General features: G+C 31.0%; 2 protein-coding genes and 2 long non-coding RNA genes across 4 annotated transcripts; 2 read left to right on the top strand and 2 right to left on the bottom strand.

The window, feature by feature from the left end:
* Nucleotides 1-4561: 4561 nt before the first annotated feature.
* LOC133320155 (uncharacterized) lies at nucleotides 4562-5735 on the top strand. Its single transcript, XM_061527523.1, has 2 exons — nucleotides 4562-4762; nucleotides 5143-5735. Exons 1-2 carry the CDS (start codon nucleotides 4636-4638, stop codon nucleotides 5394-5396), a joined length of 381 nt encoding a protein of 126 aa, XP_061383507.1. The 5' UTR covers nucleotides 4562-4635; the 3' UTR covers nucleotides 5397-5735.
* Nucleotides 5736-12413: 6678 nt separating this feature from the next.
* On the bottom strand, nucleotides 12414-14479 carry LOC116769151 (uncharacterized). The gene is made up of 4 exons (XM_032660183.2): nucleotides 14086-14479; nucleotides 13507-13764; nucleotides 12994-13149; nucleotides 12414-12789 (listed from the first exon to the last, which is right to left on the bottom strand). The coding sequence occupies exons 1-4, from the start codon at nucleotides 14477-14479 to the stop codon at nucleotides 12572-12574; spliced, it is 1026 nt and encodes a 341-aa protein (XP_032516074.2). The 3' UTR covers nucleotides 12414-12571.
* Nucleotides 14480-14553: 74 nt separating this feature from the next.
* LOC133320157 (uncharacterized) lies at nucleotides 14554-15581 on the bottom strand. Its single transcript, XR_009753602.1, has 2 exons — nucleotides 14982-15581; nucleotides 14554-14894 (listed from the first exon to the last, which is right to left on the bottom strand). It is a non-coding gene; the product is annotated as an uncharacterized LOC133320157 (long non-coding RNA).
* Nucleotides 15582-20630: 5049 nt separating this feature from the next.
* LOC133320194 (uncharacterized) lies at nucleotides 20631-22842 on the top strand. The gene is made up of 2 exons (XR_009753634.1): nucleotides 20631-20920; nucleotides 21164-22842. It is a non-coding gene; the product is annotated as an uncharacterized LOC133320194 (long non-coding RNA).
* Nucleotides 22843-25334: the final 2492 nt, after the last annotated feature.

Below are 25334 nucleotides of genomic sequence, written 5' to 3'. Positions count from 1 at the left end.
GCTAACATCAGTCAATCATGAAGAAAACAATGAATTCAATTAACATATAATAAATAAACATCACCATTCCTTAAAAAATGACGAAGATGTATAATTATATTTAAAAAATAGTGAACCAAATCATTAAAACATCTTTATCCTTCATACAACAGTTTAAATTGCTGTTATAGTAGCACATACAAATTACCTATATAAGGGTTCAGAATTAATAAGAAAAAGTTTACATTTTTTTCAACGGATAGGTTTTTTATCAACGTGTAATGCTGTTCCCAGGGGTGTGGCGAAGCCTAATTACTTTCCAAACATCGACAAAACGTATACAAATAATAAAAAATATATAAACCTTTAGAGAGAAAAATGATAAATTAAATGAAACAATCATTTAAAGTTTGTATCATTATTAAACGAGAGGTAAATGGGTCATATCATCAAAATAACAGGAAAAAAGCTCACGATAATGTCTATGTAGGGCTTTAGTAAAACTGGTTTGGTTTATGCTTTTAGGGGTTCTCATACCTTCGGGAAAAGGGAAGCATCCATTATTGCTGTACAAAAATTACACGTACACCTACAAAGTGCTCTCGGGCACTGGGGTACTCTGGCATTGCTCCAGACGGACTAGGACCGGCTGTAAAGCCTTCATTAAATCATATCCAGACGAGATGTGCAGATTTCAGGTGGTGTTTGATAGACATTGTCATAAGTGAGGACAAACACCAAGGATCTGTATGAAGAGCCAAGAATTGAACTGTGTTGGAAATACCAAGCCATTTATTCCAGAGCTGCCACAAAAAACATCATTTTAGTTCTAAAAAGCCTGATTTCTCTATCTTACTTTACTTTTAGATTAGCTTTTATTTTATTTTGATTTCTAAATAAATAAAATATTTCCATATTGTAGATTATACATATTAAATATTTTATTTAATTACAACCGTCTGTCATTTTACATATTCTTCACTAATCGTATCTGATATGTGGACTCCAGACCGTTTATTTGGTTGCAGGTACAAGATTCCGGACAAAGAAATACAGAAAGATTATGTTCAATGGTTTCGAGTATAAGAGAGTTGAAAAGAGCGATGGCACTGTTTTTTATAAGTGCGTTCAAGTGCAGAGAGGTTGCTCGGCGTTCTGCTTGCTCAGCTCTGATGAAACGAAGTTGGAGGTCAAGGGCGGTCACAGTCACCCAGCAGGACACCGCTTCGAAGACGGCACCTGGGTACCAATTTAGAAGCGATCTTCCATATGAACTGTGGTCTTTACGAAGGCTTAACATCATAAACCTCCTTATATTTTACAATTTGACATTCAGACACAAAAAAATTATCGAATAACATAATTCGTATGTAAATAACGATAAATAATTAAAATCGACCTAAACTGGGTGTTAATTATAAAGGAATATAAGACTGTGTGAGATAAAATTTAACTATATATTATTGTTTTTTATCCTGCATGTTATAAATCAGGCCTAACACACTCAATGTGTGTTTGTTTGGGACTAACATAATACTAACATAGCTAAGTCATTAATGTGAATACGACGTTTGTTTGTGGCGTCCTAATGCTTTTATAATGATATTGGCGAATTTTATTTGAAGGTTGTACCCAGTTGTATATCACTCATTATGATATTATACACAAATTATTATTTTAAAGTATCCGAGTACGATCCTTTATATTGTTATATGTATATTTGTTTTATTTGAAATAAAAGCTTGGCCTTAGTACTTTTTAACTGGTCATTGGTCGTATTAAGTCTCGAATATTCTAATATTCTAGAAATTCGAATTCTCGAATATTCTAGAAATCACTTTAATACTCGTCATAGATGAGCAGATAATTCTAAAAACAATAATAAGAAACTATGATCAACAAGAAGGTTAAAATCAATTTAAAAAAAAGAAAAAAAAAATGGTTTTGTAAGTATTTTTAAGTGAGACATCCTGAAGCAGTTAAATCTATTTAAATAAATTAGTGACTAATAACAATTTACTTTCTGGCGACAAGATTTAGTCAGTGGTTAATAGTCCTCTTACTTATTAAATACATTTACAAGAAGAAGCGAGGAAAAGTGACCGGTAATGTTACATGGACTTGTTGTCACTTCTACTCGAGACAAACCCTACGTGGAGTCGTACAAAGACGTTCACTATCAGGTCTACACTGATCATCACCATTGATCTGCTTATTATAGACGAATGAGGGATGGCAATTGGGCCAAAAAGTTAAGAGGTTGGTCCATCAATCGTTAGAGACTTGAACTGTAATTTTTAGCAATGGCAATGAATTCGCCAGTGGCCTTTATGTTGTATTATTTATTACTATAGTTATATCACATAATGTTTTTTTTAATAAAAATTTTATTATGTAAAATGTCTCGCTTTGCTCTTGCATAAAATAAAGCAGAATTGAGAATTTCTCGAAATGACATTTACCAGTTGAATGTTTAAGTATATCTATGTAATAAAATATAAATAACAAAAACAAAATATTCTTATTAAAAAATAATTATTGGTTAATTCTTTACCCGTTTTCAGTCTGGTTTCTTCCTAGCAACCGGAAGAAGAATCCTTTGCTGATGTACAACAATTACACTTACAAGAAACAGTGGGAGTGCACTTCGGGGAAAGTGATTTGGTACTGTTCGAAGAGGAAGGAAGGTTGTAAGGCGTTTGTGCACAGCATGAACGGGGTGTTTACCCCTGGAGACCTTACCCACATCCATGCAGCCCCGGCCTATATACGAGGCAATGATGGATCCTGGGTGAAGTTGTAGTTGGGGTTATGGCGAAGACAAGTTATGGGACCTCCTGATAATATGACCAAAAATACTATAAAATCTGTGCAGATCGATTTAGAAAGACATTTTGTTGTTTTATAATTATGTTGAATATTTAAATTTTTGTTTGTATACATTTATAAGTTTCATTTACAGTAACTGTGTTCTCTTGTGAAAATATACGTTGTTTTTTTGATAATTTTAATTTTTATTCACATTATAAAAATAATTCTTTTTGTTTTCATGTTTTACATTGAATTTATTTCCTTGCAGTATTTTACAGAACGTCTAGTAGAGGTACTCGCCAGCTGGTCGTGAACGGGCACCCTTTCATCTGCAGAAGCTACTGCATCAACCATATAAAGAAGACCTGGAAATGCGCCAGCAGTTCGGACTGCACCGCAAAAGTCCACACCCTTGAAGACAAGATCGTTATCCTAAATAATGATCACAGCCACCCATTGAATAACTCATATGGACACCACAAATTCACCCTTCCATAATATTCGGGACTCAAAATAAAGTGCAATTTAACAATTAAACAGCCGTCGTCCAAGCTAGTGAAATTCGAGATTTTTTTTATTTTAATATATTTTGTATGCAAAATATCAATGGTAGTTTTAAGAGCATAACATTTATTCGCCGCTTTAATCCTTATCAATAAGCCGTTTTTATTCTACAAAGTTGTCTCCAAACCAAGTTATTGTAAAGGAATTATGGAACACAAAAAACACCGTAAGACTTTTCTCTAATATTACGACTTTGTTTTAAGTGAAACATTAATATTTTTACCAAAAAAATAATAATTTAACTAATCCTAAAACATTTTACAGCTATATATTATTCAACTTCTCAGCGAGGCGGAGTTATCCTGCATAAAAATAATTTCACTTTCAATAAAAGAAGCACTGCCGGCAACAAAGTTCTGTGGTACTACACTAACTACTACAGCACCCCGCCATGTAGAGCCAAAATAATTACTCTCGACTCCGAGGAACTCACAGAGACTGGAGCGCACAACCATAGATAAAACATATTCTCTACTCTCTTCTTGGTCCTATGTCCCCTAGATGGGGCAGAGGGCGTCCACATTACGCCGCCATCCCGTTCGGTCTTGTGTTTGATAAAACATACTAATTGATGTAAAATAAAAAATATCTATATGTACAGAGCTATTACAAACATTATTTGTTTTGTCAATGTTATTATATGTCTTCATATTCACCATCAGTAGCCGTAATCAAGAACAAAGACTGCCTGTCTTGGATCTTTAATCTAATTTTATACATTCAAATTTATGTATACCTAATATACTAAGTAATGTGTTGTAAAAAATATTGTTGTTAATTACTTTGTCGGATTAGTTATAAAAAAATATTTTAATATAATTTTAAATTGTAATAATAAAAAAAAACAAATAGGAAACTTATCATCAGTGCTCCTTGACACGGCCTGCGCAGGAATTATAAGTCATAAAAGCTTACAGGAAAATTACTTGGTTATCAAAAGTAAGAATTTTTTCCGTATTAAAGCATCAACAAAGCAAACGATATAAAGTTCGTTGCAATAAAGAACATAAAAATTGGTCACTGGTATTGTTATTTATATTTTTATTTGAAATAGAAGTCAAATTAATTTGAATAGTTGTTATAAAGCTATAATAAACGTTGATTATAACCGTACATTTTATTACTAATTTATTTATCATTGAAATATGAAGAAAAAAACCTTCAAATTCTCGTACACTTGAAACACACGAACAGCGTAAATCAAACACTGGTATCATAACTAAAATACTACTCTTTGCAGTCCAGATATGCAAAACCGCGAAGGGTGGTCAGGTGTTGGTGATGAAAGGACACAGATTCCATCGAGAATACGGAAGAGTTGGAAGGAGTTATTGGAGATGTACAAAAAGGGTGATGCACGGATGTAAAGCTACCATCAGGATTATTAACGGTCATATTTATCCTCTGGGTATTCATAGTCACCAATAAACACTAATGTTAAACACAGTATAATCTCTAGATCGACATTGTCTACGGTACTCATTGTAAATATATCATGAATAAGAGTTACAATATTTTGTCCTGGCTCTACGTGCTATATCTTTGTCTTTCAATATATTGTGGTTAGGTTATTAAATGTCCGAGTAAACTGTTCGATTGTATAAAACTATCTCGTAATTAAAATTGCAATTACTTACTTACTTTCTACTGTTCGCATGTTTACCTAGTATCTTAATATTATTACTGAAAAAGACTGCATTTATTATAATAATTAGTATAGAATAATGTTGTAAAGAATAATAGTATATGCGTTCGACAGGTTTACCATATTTTTCAACACATTTACAGATGAAAAAGTGAAGGCAAAGAAACGGCAAGAAATTTTGGAGAAGAAAAAGATAGCTGAAAGAGCGAGATACGAGCGCATTAAGAGCGATCCGCTCAAATATGCAAAATTGTTAGAAAAATACAAAAAGAAATATGAAAGCCGGAAGCGAAGAGGAGTTGTGAAACTTGTTAAAGACATGACAGAAGAAGAGCTACAAGAGGCCAGAAGAGTTTGGAGAGCTAAAGCAGCTGCCTACAGAAAAAAAATTACTTAAAGAAATAAACATTTATTTAATAAATACTCTTATAATAAGAAAATCGTATAAAAACACGGCGTATATATGAAATGCACAATAAAAAAGTTAAATGTTCCCCAGCACGTGACAGAAAATATAATTAATTAATATATTGCACATCAAACGTTTACCCTTTACATGTAATTACCTTTTTAAATCAGAATTATTTCATTCAACAATAATTATGGGACATTCGTCTGTAATTATGCAAAAAAAGAATGGCAAAAAAATTAAACAGTCTTATTTATTTTTGTAAATAGTAGCTAGACTGTTTTTTTTTGTTAAATTTTTGTTTTCTAATAAAAAAATCTTTATTTTTCTTTTCTTTCCATTATTTATTGCATGCCCATCGCAGTATTTTATTACTATTAATTAATAAATCGCCAACACTTGTAGTACAACGTTCTAATTCTACTTTCAGAGAAGAATGATGTGAACGTACTTGCGACTACAGTGACAGAGATAATGGGAGACAACGGGTCGGACGATGACGTCATTGAAGTCGTGAGAGACGAAGCTCCGATAGAGATACTCTCTGATGGAGAGGAAATGGAGATTCAAAAATCGAAGCGTGTCGACCTCTTTACGCACACATACAATGAGTTTAATTTGACACAACAAGTTATAGACAGTGGCCGCGAAGATAAGTTATACCGTCAGGAAGATCCGTATAAAAACAGTCGTATTGTTGCCGAAAATACTCTGCATGCTGGTATTGATAAGATTACGGAACTGCCTATATGTACGACATCCATTGAAGATTCTAAAACCGATGACAAATCAAATCACGACAGCAGTGGAGAAAACTGCTTCGTTAACGTCACCGACGTCGTGAGCAGTTCCGATAATGAGGCGGAGAAACTAAAGCAAACTGTGAAAGAGGAGCTGGAATCGAAGCAGGCGTCTGGGTTCAGTATAGACGTCACAGTAGTTAAAGATTTATTAGATCCTATTAGTAATCTGGCTAGTGGGGACAATACGAATAATTGATATTTTTTGGTATATTGACATTACACACACGTTCCAATAGATGGCGTTTATATTAATAGATATTGCGTTACATATTCGAAAAGTATTTTAAATGTTACTCAACGTATTGAAACCGTAGTGCTGATAGTGAGAATATATTTGCCTTGTTAGATGTATCGATTTACGAATTATAGCTGAGGAATAGCTTTTAATGTGAACAGCTGTTATATTTATGAAGTAGTATAATTTGCTTAATAAAACAACTAATTTTTAAATTCTGGATCATTATTCACGTTCCAGTATTGTATTGCTTTTTATAATGAATGCGTGTATTTGAATGTTTTTTTTTTAGTCTAGGCCGAGTTTGATAACAACAATAACAAAAATAGTTTTCATATTTTATATACAAAAATAGAAACGTTTTAAATCCCCGGAGGTATAACGGATATTAGGTTTCTTATAAGTACATTTTTATATTTTTTTATACTAATTCTCTAAATTCCAAATTTGAAAATTTAATGCACAATACCACGTGTTGCAAAATACAATTTATAAAACTTTCGGCCATTTTTTAATTAAGTCAATTTATAACGAGTGTATTTCATTATTTTTAAGAATAATAAAATTTCACTATTGATATTCTTTTTTATAATTTACCTTAATATTTATTTATTTTAATAGAAAATGTTAATAAAAATATTTTTTGAAAATAATGTTGAAATCCGTTGTATAATATACAAATGCATAAAAGTAAACAAATTAAACCAGTGTTACCAGTGATAGAAATGTATATAATATGTTTTTCTTACAAAAAACTTTGTTATGCGTCATCATATGATTAATGGGAGATTATTTATTTGAAATGTTAAAATAAGTATTAATATATAATTGATTTCAGATGCCCCCGCCGCGAGATTCGCTGTCATGAATGGAAGGAGGGTCCTCCTGATAGGAGAGTACCGCTTCATGAGACATTATGAAGGTGGCAATGGACGCACTCGTTGGAGGTGCTGCAAATCTTTCAACAGATGCAAAGCAATCGCTATCACGGACGGAATATTTATAACGAAACTGACAAACTTGCACAACCATTAGTATTTAAGGGCTACCAAAACATTGGTGTAATTTGATCTCTTATCTAACTCTGTATGTTTAAAATAAGTTTCCCGCTTGTCATTCAATAACCAACATCAATACTATATACGACCAATCAAAGCATACCCTAGGGGTTCATGCTTCACCAAACGGCTGTAACTGATGATGAAGATAGATTGGATATGAATTCAAACAAGTCCGGATGAAGCAGAAATATATTTGATGCAATAAAGACATTCATTTACGTTATAAATTATTATAACTGCTTTATAGTACATTGTGTATTAAGGCGAGTACACATTAATCTGTGAGGACTGTCATGTGTCTGTGCACAATCATTATATTATTACTCATATTAAAATATATTTATATATTTAAATATTAAATTACAATATCCAAGTATTATTTAAATGAAAGTATTCATCTGGTCTACAATTTAATTAAACAAATATCTATTAAGTTAAATAGATAGGACTAATTATGTGAAGTAATCTGTCCTTAGAGGTTATTATTACAATTATTAACAGGTCCTCATAAATCTTCCTACATTAAGGTATTTACGTAGATTATTGAATGGGAAACGATAAACGCTTCGTATGTAGTATTCTGCATTAATGATGAACTTGTGTTAAGCGTACTGTCTCGCTTTTACTTGTTATGTCAACTAACTGTTTACTTAAGGTAGTTATTCTGTATGTCTGTATGTTACTTATACTCAGTGTCGCTCATGTAGTAGAAAATAATTATCAATGTTTGATTATCATAAATAATAAATGGGATTAAATAGTTATGTTTTATTTTACGACCGATACGACAAATGAATAAAAGTTGCTGTATGACTGAGTCCTAAACATGTGGTTTCCTTGCAGTCGAGGTGATCCATGGCGGAGGTTATCCCAAACTGATGTATTGTGGCTTCCTGTATAGACCTCATAACGCGTACAGACAAAGGAGACTGCAGCTGTGGTACTGCAAGTATAGGAACACGAGACAATGTCGAGCCATCATAAGGACGATGGATGGGAGGATAGTTAAGAACGAGGAGAGCCTGTTCCACACATGCATTTACCACAGTCGGAGGAAGTAACGTTTTTAACTATACTTTCAGCGTTCAACGCGGACGCTGTCGTCTATGCAAAGTTCTGTGTTGCAAACTGTTTTTCTTTTTTTATTTAATAGCTACTGTTCAAAATTATTCTGATAAATATTTGCGAAGTCGTTTTAATTGTTCAATATATTATTTTCAATCTAATAAACATATTTAATTCAAATTGTATAAGAAATAATTAATCGAATTTTAAAACTTTGGGGTAGTGAAAAAAGTTAGAGTAGCGATACTTAAATATTTAATATAAAAAATATATTTTTTTTTTCTTTTAATTTTATTTATAAGAATGTTTTATTAATTTAAGACAAGTGAAACATGTTATTCTGTTGTTCGACAATCTTCATTTTATTCTTTCTAGTTTTAGTCGAATCTATTATTATTTTGTTATACATATGTTGTAATTTATATTTTTGAAGCAAATTAGCGATGTCACAAGTTCGTGAGTACGAAAAAATTAATCTAGACTAATGCTTAATTCTAGTCCAATTTTAAACGAGTAGCGGTTGATTCGGGAGGATTGATTTAATAAAAATATGTTCTGTGTATAAAAATAATGTGATTTTTTAATGAGTTTTCAAGCTAATGAATTGTTAATTGACATGTATTTTAAATGTGAGTTCTTCTCGAATTTAATGTAAGTGTCACGCACTCGATCAGTTTTCTTGGGTCAAAACAGTATCGATGACTATGTAGGAGAAAAAAAAGGTCTTGCGTTGATAAAATATAATTGTGACATTTCGGAATCGTAACATTCAATAATAACTTATTCTATAATAATTTTTTTCGTTTAAGGCACACACTATTTATACCAAGGCACTTATAGTACAAGAAAAAAAATATCAACTTACATCTAAGTGTTTCAAATGTAGATTTTAAAAAGTTTTACAAATATATCAAAATGATACAAACTTATCAGTAATAGGTACACTTATAAAAAAACATGTATAAATAAACCTTTAGCCCTAATTGCAATTGACAACCCTTAGATATTGAATAAACTTAGAGCATGCCATCTCTGTCACACGTAATGGGAAACACAGCTGTCTCGTTCAATCACACAACACGCGAAGTGTAGGGTTGTCACGAACTTATTTTATGAGTGATTGTGTTCCAAAAACGACCTCACAATGACACTATTATGTGTAGTGAGACTGGCTCTGCATCCCAGCTGTATCCGTTTATTGCAAGTCCAACGGATCTTCTTCCTGTAGCATTCGTGTTTGATGAACTTGTGATCTCCGACGTGCACCACCAGGTGGCCCCGGTTAGAAAGACCGAAGCGTACTGCAAACGAAAAATAAGTCAGACACATTAAGAATATTATATGTAGTGGTAAATATTACATCTAGTTATAGTACATTATGTGATCGTTGAAATCTAGTTATGAAAACATGTGTGCCATTTTCAGTGACCTGTACCTTCATAGTGTGTATTGTAAGATCAATTTTATCAGGTTAGATAAATAAAACTCTGTCGAAACTTATGTGTGTTTAATTCTAATTTAAAACCTTTATTAATAATTCGATAGTCATTAGTTCAATCTCATCGCTAACAGTACTTTCCTTTGCAGCGTTGGTCGGTACCGGCGTGGATTGCTTCGCGTCTTACTGTCTCAGCAAGCAAGGGAAGATGGGGATCACATTGGGGGGTTATAGGTTCAGATTCAACGGATGTGCGAGGAACGGAAAGATCCGTTGGCGCTGTTCCAGAGGCCCCTGGTGCAAGGCAGCCCTCCACACATACAGGGGCAGGATCGTGTACATACAGAGCACACATAACTGCGGTCCCAAACCTCCGACTTAGACTCAATTAGCAAGTTAACTGGTTTATATCTAAAAACATTCTCGTTTCCAACTATATCCATATTTTTATTGAAGAAGATTCTAATTTATACGAATTTCATTTAAATTAATCGTAAGATATTATTAAGTAGTGTGTAACTACAAACCGTTTACACCATTCAATGTTAATATTTATTAACCCTAACCTACTAACCTCATGTGACTTGTATGACAAGAGATCACAAATCTTATCTTAAATGTAAATCTTTATATAATATTAAATGTAAATCTAATTCGATGGAACGTATTTTTGTGCACGATGTTACTAACAATAAATCAGACAGTACAAAATAACTTATAATATAAGTATATTTTATATATTTTCAATACTTTATCAACAAGAAAAAACTCATACAGGGTCGTATTTATTTAAAATTATTTATAGAATGTAACAACTTCGTCGAGATGAAATAATTTATTATGTAATATATTTATCCTTAATACGAGATTGATCGTTTGCGATCTATACACGATCGATGTATTTGTGTATGGAAGAACAAACTGTAAGTGTGTAGTTTGATGACGGATACTCATATTACGGTCTCTGTAAGATAAACATAAGTGATCTTACCAATAGTTTGGATCGTCACTACATATTTCCAGTTTTTTTATAAATAAACCCAAGTGGTTACTATCGTGCGATGTAAAAACTAGAAACGCTGCGTATGTAGTTAGATGATTCAAACTCGAAGTAAGTGTGAAATTATCGAACGTATACTAAACCTAGTGGTACTCTTGGTGTCAAAAAAAAATATCATTATTATAAGGAGAAAATTGTATGTTAAAAATTTATTTTACAGTAACCATACAGACAGCCATGACATTATATATATAAATGACCTAGCAACCTCTAGAAATGTCTTGAATACGTATTTATTTCTTACGTCAATGTATGCAAGTCGCTAACCACTTCGCAACTAGGATCGAATACAGGGTTTGCTCTGTTGAATTATATTTTAAGTTTTCGCTTACAATTAAAATTTATTTAGTATTAAAATCGTTAAGTAATGACAATCTTTTTATATATTTATTGTACGCAAAGCATAATTAAATTCTTGTGGGACATTACCTAGCAATACTAGTAAAGTATTATATAAATAAATCTACTTGTAGTTATATATGTTTAAAAAAACACAATGGTTCATTATAATTATATTATTCTTTATATACTTCTAAATACACGCACGTAATAGTTAAATTGTGACAATAGAATAATTTAATTACTCTGAAACCAGTACTCTTATTAAAACAAACAATTTATTTTTTCAAATACAAAATTCCAAGTACGAGTTGCAATCGTCAATCTAAACCGTCAGTTTGTCAGTTCCTTATTTAAGTCGTACACACGTTTTATCAATGAAACACAGAAAACAATAAGGTTTACGCAGCAACACTCACTCGCACACAAAAATCTTTTTTTTTTTAAATTTTCATAACAAAAAGGTTTGGTTACACGACATACTCACATCTACAACCGGATGTACCTTCCCGTGGACGTTTTCACGAGTTTCCTTATCACATGCGAGTGCTTCTCGTTAAGATCTCGTATGACGAGGTCTTTGTCTACTTTCAGATAGGCTTTACAGCTCGCGTGTCCCGTACACGCCCACCTCATGTAAATGCCAGATTTATTCTTCTTGTAATAAGTATTTCCGTTGTGTAGTATAACCTTCTTCCCGTTAAACATAGTCACTATTTCCGCTGCGGTAACATAATGTTTACATATTAATTCAAATTTATATGTACATAGTAGATGTGTCGGTATATATTATATGTTAGAATAAATATAATAATTAATAATAATATAATTATGTGACGAGTGAAATGTTATCGTAAAATCTATGTTATATGAAAAATGCTATATTCCTACACTGTCTACCTCCACACACTATACGTCTCCTGAGGTTGTGTTAATGTAAGTTACCTGCTAAAATTGCCAAAATATATGTGTATAGATGTTTGTAACAATAAAACTAGTCACACTTTAAAATATTATATTTTATTTATAATCCACAATAAGCCCACTTATATTAAATGTGCCGAATATTGCACATTGATCTGAATAAAAATTAAATATAAAATTATAACTACTCAATGTACAGGTCCGACGGAAAATAGGTCTTATGACATAGCAATTAAGTTCATATTTGTGCGATCTCGGCACTCTCCATCTCGTACTCCGTTCCCGTTATGATTTGGTCCCCGGATATGACTCCGTGCTCGCTTTTCAAGTGTTGCAAGATACACCTAATACTCTTATCCACCTCATCGAACTTCATACATTTAAAGTTACAAATTTTACAAGAGAAAAAATGCTCCTCCGTGTTCTCAAACACTTTCCATACCCAGTTGTTGTCATCTGGAACGTGACGTGACGTTTAAAGTCGAAATCAAAATTAGACGAAAACTACATGTTTAAAAGAAAAAAATATTGTCAATGAAGTTAACATTAACTGTGATAAAATATGACAAGAATTCACTCAATTCTAACAATTAGCTTTATTGGCTAATGAATTTATAACTACCCTCAAAAATAATACATATGTAACCAGTGTAAGCTGACCTGCGGTCTTGTGATGTATCATTTTGAGATGCCTGTTCATGTTGCCGGTGGCGTTACCACCGTGACAGATGTTCCTCTTGCACAGCTTGCACTGAGCGAGTGTGCTGGTCACGCGCTGGAAGTACGACCAGATCCAGCTACGACCGTGCTTGGTGTCTGCGGATGAGCTTGGTTTGTATTCTTTGGATTTGTCAATAATTTGAATTAATATATTTTTGTATAATTATTGAAAAATTATTAATGCATTGGTGACTTTTGTAAAATCAGCTTTTGAGAATTCTGTTATTGGAGCTTCTGTGTACTTTCTTAAAGTGATCCATTTTTATATGACAAAGTAATATCAAATATTACTACCAGTGAATTCAGTTAGAAAAGAGTAACAAAAAATATATAAATAGAGGCAATTTGAATTCTCCAAGTGTTTTCTTTTAAGGCACACAGAGGCTATATAACCTCCTTAGAATAATTCAGACGCGAGAGGAGACGTAAATTATAACTAGTATATAAACGTACCAATAGTCTCATCTAGTTCCTTGTCACTATCTATCTCTTTCTTCCAAGTCATATCAAGATTTTCCGATTCCTGTGAATCTTTTTTCTTTTCCACTTCAGATTTATAGACACCAGGGTGTCTGGTTCTGACGTGGCGGTTCATGTTGTTGGTGTTGCAACCCTTGATGGATAGTACCACGTTGCAGAGGTTGCATCTATATATAATGTTGGTCAACTTATCAAAATACTTCCACACCCAACTCCGCTTACGACTAAACTCTGCAAGTGATCAGAAATATTATCTCAATTTATGCAATAATTAACCTTAGGATTCAGCTTTATCAAAGTATGCATAACTTATAGTTAACCAAAATTTTTTCTAGACTTTAACTTAATGTTAATAAGTTACACAACTTAAAATTAAACATCTCATTATCATAACTAGTTATGATCAGATCAAAGAAGACCAAATGAAAATTTAAATAAACATAGAAAAATATAAAGATAAAATAAATAAATATATTCCTGTCATTAAAATTCTGTTTCACACCATAGAGTATGTGAAGCATACACAGATTATATAACTTACGTATCACTCACCATAACTCTTTTTTAATTTCTTTTTCCTAGGCACTAGCACGTACTGCATGTTGCTAATCAAATCTTTATCTGTCTTTTCTTCACACTTAACAATTTCATCGGACTCACACACCTCCTCCAATATAACCGGCTGGGACTTCCCATCGTCGTCCTTCAACATGTTAAACTGCAAGAATTCTATTTGGAAACCCACAGTCGATTCGGGATTGCTTTTATGGAGATCGTAAACTTCTCTGTGCATGCACTTTATATGTTTCAGTAGTTCCGGTGACTTTTCATCGCATTTGATGTTCTCCTCGCATATATTACAACGGTATTCATTTTCATTCTTAACGAAATATATTGATATCCATTCCTGATAGTTTTCTGTAATATTAAAATTACTATTAGTCATAATTAGTAATTTACTATAGACGGCAACTACTTTAACAGCTCTTAAATAGGATTCGCTAAATAATAAGGCTCAAATAAAACAGCTGATTAAGATTAATTTATTTTAATAGATAAATTCTTAAACTAGATCACAATAATTTGGTTGAAATAAAAGAAAATATTGTTTTTTAATCTTTATTTACGTTTAAGTTTCTTACTATATTTTGTCTGCTGACACAATGTTTTTGTCGACATCTACTATTGTGTTATTAAGAGTATTATTATGCTGGCGTTCAATAGAACTTTTGTAATCATTGTAATATAAAAATCAGTCACGCAATGTTTTGTATTTTACTCAATCAAGCCTCTCTAAGAGAACAACAATATATTGACTAAGATCTAAAAACAGTTCAGTTGGCTTTACAGTAACTTATTTCCTGTAAATTTCAATGACATGTACAGAAAATGTTTTAGGAGATTTAATCAGTAAACATTGGTTTCTTGTGATTGTGGAAGTCTCTCACCACCTGTACGCCATATGTTTGCATATTGATAACAGATATACAACCCGTTTTCTGACGGTATGAGCAATACCACTGCTCCGCTCCGCACTGTAATCTACTTTTAAAAACATAAGTGTAGCCTTTGTACAGCAAAAGATGACCTTTCTTCGTCGGAACACATTGCACTAACTCGTCACCTGCAATATTTGACCACAATCTATAAAATACTGCAATTTAACTTATGATTTAAACACTCACAAAGTTTCGTAAACCAAAACACGACTTTGTTAGAAATTTTTATTTGACAACCAAACAAGTCGTTTCTCTAATGTTTCCATTACACTGAGTCATTTTTCCTACATATAAACAATAGGCAAATTAAATCCTAGGAACTGTAGCACGACAATGTCATTATATTTGTAACAAATTTATTAAAAACAATTAATGATGATCCAAATCCTAAGACTACTGTCACTTTGACAGTAGTGACGTTTATACATTTATCATATATTTCACCTTTGTAACTATTATGACTATTCGTATAGTTAATGGTAATTATACAACAGTTGGAATATGTACGGTTAATATTCAAATTCCAACGAAATATTTTATAATACGTCTGTTAATTCAGAGTTACGTTCCAATTTACGTCTGTAAATTGGAATATAACTATACGTATCGTGTATTCAATTATTTTTCAATTTAAATTTAAGAAAAATGAATGGTACTACAAAAGGAATAAAAGAAAATTATTTGGTGACAAATAATTCTTATAGGTATGTATGATATAATAGCACAAATTAAGTCAATAACATCATTTAATTGATTAAATATTATACTCACCAACAGATGGCGGTAGTAGTATCTAAACTAAGGTTTTTATCCGTTGTTAAAAAGATTATCTTTTTTATAATGGGCCGTAATGTATAACCCATTAAGTACTTTTTTCTATTGTACATTTTTTCATAGCTGTGACATCTTTTGTCAAATAAGTATAACAGAAGACACTACGACCCCAAAATTAAATGACCATTTTGAACTATTATTTAAAAATATATTATTGTGATATAGGTTTTATTTAAATGTTATGAAAAATCGCAACTGTCTTCTAATGTTATGCTATTTTATAACTCAATTGAACTTGTATATAATCAATTAACAATTTGATAATATAATTTCAAGGTCTTATATTAAAGAAAGATATTTATTTCAATAAAAATTATTTTTAGAGTTGCCAATTAATCGCGTCACAGTGAAAAGCTTTGATGCTTATCATTTTAATAGGTTGTGTTATCTATGAGCGTCGGATGACGTATATTTTAAGACACAAATAATGATAAAAGATGCACTCGCCTCATGCTAATTTACTGTTCTTCGACCTTGATTCACCATATGTGCCTATGTTTAATGCGACTTAGAATATTTATAATTCTTATTAAACCAAAGCAATATAGATACTCATTACACGTACAATAGTGATGTTTGAAGTTCTTAGTTATTAAATTATCGGTATTTGTATAATTGTATTTATCAAACCGTCTCTATTTTGTCCGAATTTGAATTTAGAATAAAAAGTGATGTATAAGGTTACATTCATGTATTGTTGAAGTTATTTTTCTTAGCTCTATAGTTTATAGCACTTCGTAAGTTTTTTTTAATTGTGTTTATATAACAAAATAAGAAATGTAATATAAAAGAGTTTGTTTTACAGAATTATATGACGTTTCATTTTATTAATTTCTTGTATATCTATGACCCTCATGATACTAAGGAAATAAAAAAAAATGAATTCATTTATCAAAAAAATGTTTCGTAGACTATCGGTTTCCTTAAGTATAAAAAAAAATCTATTTCAAAGGAAAAAGCTAAATCGTTATTACTTTATTATCCTGGAGGCTATTAAAATCCTTGTTCATTCAAAGAATAAGGACATCTTTTGTTTTTTTTAATACAAAAACTAAAGTTGTTAAATATTTGAGTTATAATGTATAATGCACAGGTACTGCCTGGCACAAGTATACTGTAACGTGTACTGGAAGAAAAATGCACAAAGTTCTTGATAAAGTACCAAATTTCAATTCCCAACTTATTCAACATTGCGTTTGACCAAATTTGCATGAACGTGTGTGGTAGCAGTTTGGATATAGCACAAGTTTCATTATTGTTTCGCGCCAAAATGAATGAGACTACCGAGAGGCATGGAGTTTGCGATATAATAGAAAAATCTAAAAATATATGCAGGAATGAGCCATGTCTTTAGCAAATAAAAGGTACAGAATATCACACCACAGAAAAAAAATAATTAACCAGTCTGTAGTCTGCACAATTCAGTGTCTATTCAGAATTTTCAATTTTTTTTTTTTATCAATAGAATTAATCCATTCCGTAATCCAAAGCATATGTAGCTCACTGCATGTACAAATCTTATTGAAATGACATTTGTGCAAGCATGCTTTAGCCGTTTGTGATCACCTTCGAAATACGTGTATTTGTGCAGATCTGGACTTAGTCATGTAAAGTGTATGGCTGTCATTACGCACTATTTACCTGACTACCGGAACACATTCCGTATTATGTATAAAAATGTAAATTGACTTCCGGTGCGTAAATGGCTGAATGAAACAATGTTGTAGTCTATGAGAATAATAATTATAATTCATCTTTTCCTCCGCCGCCAATAATTTGAAGAAAAACAATTGTTTTCATTGATTAACTTGTACTCCTTATAATAATCAGCTACGAATGCCATTTTTGGCTTGGTAGGACTTGGATAGGAATTTTGTAATCACAGTTTTGGCTTAGGTTGTACCTGGCTCTATGTAAAGGAAATTTGCTCCATATCGACCATGTTGTTACAAAAAAGGTTTAATTACTAAGATCAGATCGTTCTTTAGGGAAAAAAATTAACCACAATTATTCATAAAAATTAAAAAAGTTTAGAATAAGAATTTTTAAAACGTTCAAAAATTTCAAAAGTACAAATATTTTAAAAGGTTCATACATCTCTTTACGGCGGAGGATTTGTGAAGATCCCTTACAATTCCAGAATAATGTTAAAATTGTCGATTATTTCACATGTCATATTTATGTTTGGCAATTGACTTATTTTAGTAATCGATGTCATCTGCTCCCAGCCTGTACGTATAATTTTCTAGTATATATTAATTAGTATTCAGACCGTCTGCCCTCTTGTTAGCTTTTTTGGCAAAGTCCATATCCAAAAATGATTTATTGGGTTTATAAAAATATATTTCATCACATTATGAAAATAATAACAAGTACACAATGAATGAAAAGGAGGAGACATATTTTAAATAAAAAGTCACGAAATAATTCTCTTTTCTTTTTGTTATAATTTTTTCTATCTTAATTTTTATTTGGTCAACTTTCTACTAAACAGTTTACTGTTTAGCTATATGTAGTTTGTTGAAACCTACTAACTGTACTGGACATCATATACAGCCTCCATTAATTTATAGACCACGTAACCATTTTGTAAATAAGGTCTGTGCATGTCATAGAAAATTGACGTCGACCGAAAGCATGACAATTGATTGCGATATTCTTAATTACGATAATCAGCTGTTTAAAATTATTGTTTCCTTTTAAAATTCTTAATATGCTAGATCTAGATGATTTCAATATATTTTTCTGTTAAGATAAGAATGGTATCTCTAGACTCTAGAACAAAAACTTCTTAACGCTTTTTACAATTAAAATTTTGTGTAAAAGCGAATTAAAGTCTATGATCATAAACCTCACCTGGTGTCCAATTATATAAAACATTAATACTTTTTACATAACAAACCTTTTTAAAGATGTGCCAGATTATACTTTCCTTCTTATCATAATTAAATCATATTGAAAGAAATTCTTTACAATCAATGACGATTTATTAATAAATCGATTCGTCTGGACATCTGAACTTGTATCTCGAGGTTATAAAAATAAAACGACTTTAGATTTTATCATATTGTAATAAGGTCGTCTGTTGGATGGATTTCTCGATGATCAAAGAAGCCCTTGTTACCACCAGTTCAGGCGATGTTTAACCTTAAATTGTTGGTACAAGGTAAACATTCAAATGCAAACCACAAATAAAACCAATTGCTTTGTCGTCTCCTTAAACAATAATTTCTTTATTTCGATCTCAGTCATGACCAGGGATAAGATTTTATTTTTCATAATATATGTATAATGACAGGGAAATGTTATACTTTTAAAGCAAAATTGTTATATTATATCTTATATGACTAAACATTAACATTGTATTTACATCGCTTTGGATTATTCAATACTTTGGATGCATCATATATCCTATGTTACCTAAACATTGGCAGTACATTTTAAGAATCATTAAATCCTTATAGGCTTATACCAAATATTATAATGACTTTTTTATATTAAGATTTATAGAGTAATTTTTTTTTTTTAATTTTTTCACATATTCTATAATTATTTTGTTAAAATTTTAATCGCATTTGTATTTTTTGTTAGTTGAAATGCTTATTATTTGTTCACTTACAATGTACGCTATGTAATTCTTACATAAATGAATACTTTGAGACTGACAAAATTAGCACAGAAAGCTAAAAATACACTTGTTTTGATTATAATATATTAATTCTTATATAATGATATAAAATTCACTAAAACTACACATCATATAAATGTATTAATAGTGAATGTGGACATACTAATTGATCATTTGATACATTATTCTTTTTCCTTTGGGACATTTTTAGCATCTCGAAGCGGCGGTAGACTATATGATTTTCCATCGGGTGTCATCCAACAAGTTGGAGGGTCGTGGTTATGTTTCCCTATTGTTTCTGTGACCCTTCCAGCGTTATTTATCCTCAACTTTGCCGGGCAGCATCTGCTGAAAAAGTACCAGCAGTACCAAAGCTGACTGCCGTATGCTTTCTTGTACATCAATCTGAATGTGTGGTTTTGGTACATGAACAACTTTGAATTCCCCCTCGTGTTAATAAATATACCTGAAAATATATATATAGACTTAGCTTTTGGTTGATATTATGAGCTCTTAAGTTTACTAACATATAAGGAAGGAAAATAAAACAGATTTGGTTTATATACATTTAATTTTAAAAACATTACACATCCAACTATTATTGCAATAATTTATTTACGAAATATAATAAAAGCTAATTGATTTATAAGGTTAGTCTTTTATTGATTTTTCATAAAATAAAATAAGATTTATATCTGGGGAAGAAATTTATGAAGATAAAATTATACAGAGGCCTTATATATAGCCTAGGTATAATTTAAGATTTTGAAGGAAAAAAACTTTATTAAAAGGCAGCTTGCAACAGAAATTTTAACATATAAACACGCTATCAATTTTTATAGACATTTTCAATTACAGTCATTTTTGTAATGTCCACAAAACACAGCACTTGAATTAAAAAACAGAACACAATTTCAAACATCATTAAGCTAATCATATACATTCCGACTTTCGAGTTTCATGTAACCAAAATAAAAAAAGCGCAAATAGAAACAGAATTGATACTTCTCATTAGACTGTCATATTGACATTTTTATTCTCATACTACGTTCCGTATGCTTTTTATAATTATTTTAAAAGAATATGACAGTAAATATTACTATTAGCTTTAATTTCATCGTAATATAAAAATTTAAAGGCAAAGTCAGTAAAGACGGTAAAACTGAGTAAGATTTTATTGATAAGTAAAAAGTTTTACACATTAGCAACACTACAATTCGAAAGTGACGTCACAGCTTGCGTGCTTGTTGAATCTTAGTGTTTGTATATTTTTGTTCAGTAGTCATTGTAAATACACAAACGAAATTCATCCAAAAGTGAAAGATAACAAATATTGTTATATCTTAAATATTGTCTGACGTGTTTTATGCCCTTCGTAGTGTGTGATAAATGAAATACAATAAAAATAAGTTATTAAAAGTGATAAGTAGGTTGATAGTGAATAACAAGTTTCGATAATAACATCATAAATAAGAAACTTCACTGAATTGTATAATAATATATATTATGTAATTGATAACATACAAGTTTTAAATAAATAATACTCTATAAAAAAAATTGTTTTATTTGTATACATTAATGTTAACTGGTTGTGACATGTTAATAAGTTTAAGAAAAATATATTATGACTAATCTAAATGCATTTGCTAATACAAATCTTTTATTTCAGAAGCAAACTTTATACCGACAAGAAAAGGTAGTATGCTATTAGTACACAATGGATTTGCTTTCCGTTTAAAAAATAAACTGGCTTATGGGAAGAAGCAGTGGTATTGCACTTCAAGAACCAAGACTGGCTGTCAAGTCGATGTTACTACCATATTTCAGGATGCTAAAATTGTTGTGAACAGAGTCAGGAATAAACACAACCATCCTGCACCTGGATTTTACCGTCGAAATGATGGTTCATTTAAGGTTGTGTGAATATAACATTTGAATTACTGGCTTGTATAGACACAGTAACAATAATGACTAATAAGTTATGGTAATTGGTTCTTAATTAAATGTTTTTTTTTGTCGGACAACTCTAAAATTAACAAAAAAATATTCTATTGGGTGAGTTACTAACTACGACTTACCAAATTGCTCAAAACAAACTTACTAAGACTGAATTTTATCCTCTACCTCACAGTAATACCTGATATTTTTGATGTATTTATTGCTTATATTTTTTACAGTTGTATAAGAGATTTAGAAATAATTATTTACTTATTACTTTTGTATTGTAAGAAATCTTACAGTCTAAGGGTATGTAAGACTGGATCAATTGAAATATATATGTGCTTGTATTTTATAAAGGGAAGCTATGTATCATGTATTTCAAATTTTATTTAATTCTGTAATTTACATTTAGTGATAATTTTTATTCCACTACATTGTTTATGTCTAAGATATGACTGATTTGAAGTTTAAATGAAGACTGAATAGTGTAATCTACCTCATTTTGTGTTGGCATAAATAAAGACTGTTTTTTAACTAATATTCCTTAGATGTTTAAGAACTCAATATAATAATTAAAAATCTTTTTTTTCCGCATTTTTAATATTTAACTTTCTTTATAAATAACAATATCCCTAAATTAGGTTTAATTGCAATGCCATTAATCAATATATTGTAAATAGGTTTTATGTAGTTGTTTTTAATAAACGCTTCTTTGTCTATTGTACTATAATATTTTTTATCTATGGAATTACATATTAATACTGTTTCTTTTACATATTTCTTGTTATTTGAATCTTTATTAGCTTGTGTTTATTGTTGGTTGTTACAATTTTTAAGAAAGATTATTGTTTTATACTTATTTACTGTAAGAAGAGAAAAAATATTCAATTTGATAATTCCCAAATTTTTTTTCAATATCAGTAGGAAAGTGCTAGAATTTTTTGTCTCTAATAGCTACTGATGTTAATTATCATAGCTCTTATCTGCGACGGTGCACAAATACGTTGTATGAAAGATTGGCTTTCTTAAAATCTATACTGCATTTTCATAATTATGATTTAGACGTGAGAAAAAAATAGAACAAAATTAATGCCACAGACTTGGATCGTAAATTAGCTGTGGCCGGTAACTTCTTTTAGATTTTAATTTTAATTTACCACAACCAATGATTCTTACTTTTTCTATTTTATAGGATAGTACAATATAATAACCCAATTAAAATAAGTCTATAATTACCCGGACTACTTTCCACATGTCTTGATAGTTAATGTGAAAATAAAAATTGTTCATAAACCATGGAGCTAGAATTAAAAGTTATATTTATGCTTTACATAATGTACTAAAACCGTCAATAATATTATTACTTTACTTAGCTAAAACGTTTTTAATAAAACTAAACACTCTCAACTTGGCTTTCATTTGTCTTAAAACTTGTTTAACTTCGACTATTTAATAGTCGTTCGTTACATCGTTCATAGGATTTTGTAAATCTGTATAAAATTTTATCTCGATCTTCTTTTTAACCTAATCGGTTTTTTTTTCCAAGATTTTTTTTTCTATTTTTATAAACAATGTTATTTTTACATACTAAAAATAAATAACACTCAGAACCTGGCAAGGACAATTTATTCTATGGAAATAAATATTTAAAACTATATTCTAAGAAAAATATTAAAGTTATCTAGTAAAATAACCTTAGTCCTTAGATAAAATAATTCTTTACGTTTAGAATTCTGTATGTTAATATATATACACATCAACAATGTCTAGGGATATAACATGAAAGACTTCTTAACTTAAAAACTATTTACTGTATAAAAAAAGTTTGTTTATGAAATATTTTCTTCCCCACCACTTCTTTCCAAATTCAAAAAAATAAAAAAAACTCATTTTGAAACAAAAGAATTTGACCGTCGAAAAGTTAGTTCATGTTAAAATAAAACAGTGAAGTTCTGAAAAATTAAAAGTGATAACACATTGCCTTCTTTGGTCCATGGTGTTTTTTTCAGATGAGTCTCGGTTTGGATTTCATCCAGGTTCACGAAGACTAAGGGTTTGGCGAGTTCCTGGTAGACGAAGCCGTCTCCAGCATCCACAAGAAGCCCATTCATATCAAGGCAGCACTATTATGGTATGGGGTGGTATTCATATCGGTGCGCGAACCGATCTCATTTGGATAAGAGGGAACATGAATGCACTGAAATACCGCAATTAGGAGGTAGTGGAACCTGTGATTATCCCACACAGGGTACAAATGGGTCAGGAGTTCCAACTCATGCACGATAATGCCCTTGCCGACACGGCTGCAGTGGTATAAAATGTGCTTAGGGAACATGAAATCAGGGTTATGGACTGGCCTGCTCAGTCCTCCGACATGATCCCATTGAACGCGCATGGGATATGTTACAACGAAGAGCTATGGTAATTTTTTCTCCAAATTTGATAACAGAAGAACAACTTTTCCTGCACTTGAAAAGAACCTGGGACCAGATACCACAGCTCGATTTGGATAACTTAATTTTGAGCATGAATAACCGATGCCGAACTTTAATTTATGTTAGGGGAAGAAATACTGATTATTAACTTTAATTAAATGCTGTTATTGTTATTTTATAACTTTAATTTTCATAATTACCTACATAAAATCCATTACGTACAAAGTAAAAATTACACACAAAAAAAAATCACAAAAAAATAAAAATCTTTGATGCATCTCTTTTTATATATTGCAAGTATAAACCATAATATAAACTTCAATTTCATATATAATTGTATTTACATATATACAGAATTTCATATGATAAGGTAAAAATGAAGATCCCTAGGCAATGTTGATGTGTGTATAATGTTAAAATTATGAAATTATAAATTGATAATATATGTGTATACTGTACTATCTGATAGGGTGATAGCTGCCATCACGGGATACGTAATATTCTGGCGCGTTATGATTATGTAGGTCATGGTAATTTCTTATATTGAAATCTTCCTCGCCGGTGGTGACGTAAGCTTTACACAGCTTCGACCTGTGCGACGAACAGCGCCACCTGTGCCCGTCTTTGCCAGTGAATCCAGAGGAACGTGAGTATGCGAAGTTTCGAAATAATAGTAACGGTCGCCCACGTCTCGAGTTGATTATCTTAACTGTAGACAGACAACTTTATACAGATAAACTTTCTTTGTTAATTCATATCAGTTGTAAAGGTAAAATCTAAACAATGCTTTCCGTTTATAATATATTTTCACATTTCTATGCATCTTTTAGGTTAACAAATCATAAAATTTTGTACATTTAAATTCGATTCAATAAAATATAGGATCTTTTTATTATTTGACATTCATAAAAAAATACAATTGTAGTTCTTATGAGAAGTATTGCAATCCAAGGAACATAAGTTGAACATTGATAACAAGAAAATAAAGAATATTACACACTTAATGTAGAAAATGATAAAAATAAATTACAAAATATCTACAGATCTGTTATAACAATTGTTATATAATTTGCCTGTGTCACATTCTTCGTACTTGCATATTTAATGGGTATTTGGCGTTAGCGGAAGTTGGGGTGTGGTCGTGGAAGCCAGTGGCCGCCAAGATTTGGTTATCATCCGTGGTGAGGAGATACGCCTTGCAGTTCTTCACTCTTGAACAGTACCATCTCCAGCCATATTTGAGGGGGTATGGGAATTTTGCGTATGTGTAATTTTTGTACATTAAAAGTGGACGACCGCGTTTTGACATCACTTCGTACGCTGTCGACAATTGACGGATTATATTACACTTGGTATGAATGATAACAAAAAAAAAAAGATATAAAAAATTTTGGGATAGAAATAATGCTATAATCAACCTGGTGAGGTGCTGCAGCAGAAAAAAAAAACTGGTGTGTTTAAAAT

This window comes from Danaus plexippus, chromosome 5, assembly GCF_018135715.1.
Source record: "Danaus plexippus chromosome 5, MEX_DaPlex, whole genome shotgun sequence".
In the NCBI taxonomy this organism is placed as follows: domain Eukaryota; kingdom Metazoa; phylum Arthropoda; class Insecta; order Lepidoptera; family Nymphalidae; genus Danaus; species Danaus plexippus.
Note: the sequence above shows the minus strand (reverse complement) of the source record. Positions and strands in the feature narration are given on the sequence as shown.

What these genes read in the sequence shown, in the direction of transcription:
- LOC133320155 (XM_061527523.1), top strand. Translation starts at nt 4,636, where the DNA reads ATGAAAGGACACAGATTCCATCGAGAATACGGAAGAGTTGGAAGGAGT. An exon ending in CGGTCATATTTATCCTCTGG is followed by an intron (nt 4,763 to 5,142) that starts GTATTCATAGTC and finishes ACACATTTACAG; the next exon opens with ATGAAAAAGTGAAGGCAAAG.
- LOC116769151 (XM_032660183.2), bottom strand. Translation starts at nt 14,479, where the DNA reads ATGACTAATAGTAATTTTAATATTACAGAAAACTATCAGGAATGGATA. An exon ending in GAAATTAAAAAAGAGTTATG is followed by an intron (nt 13,765 to 14,085) that starts GTGAGTGATACG and finishes GATCACTTGCAG; the next exon opens with AGTTTAGTCGTAAGCGGAGT. An exon ending in GGAACTAGATGAGACTATTG is followed by an intron (nt 13,150 to 13,506) that starts GTACGTTTATAT and finishes GCTCATCCGCAG; the next exon opens with ACACCAAGCACGGTCGTAGC.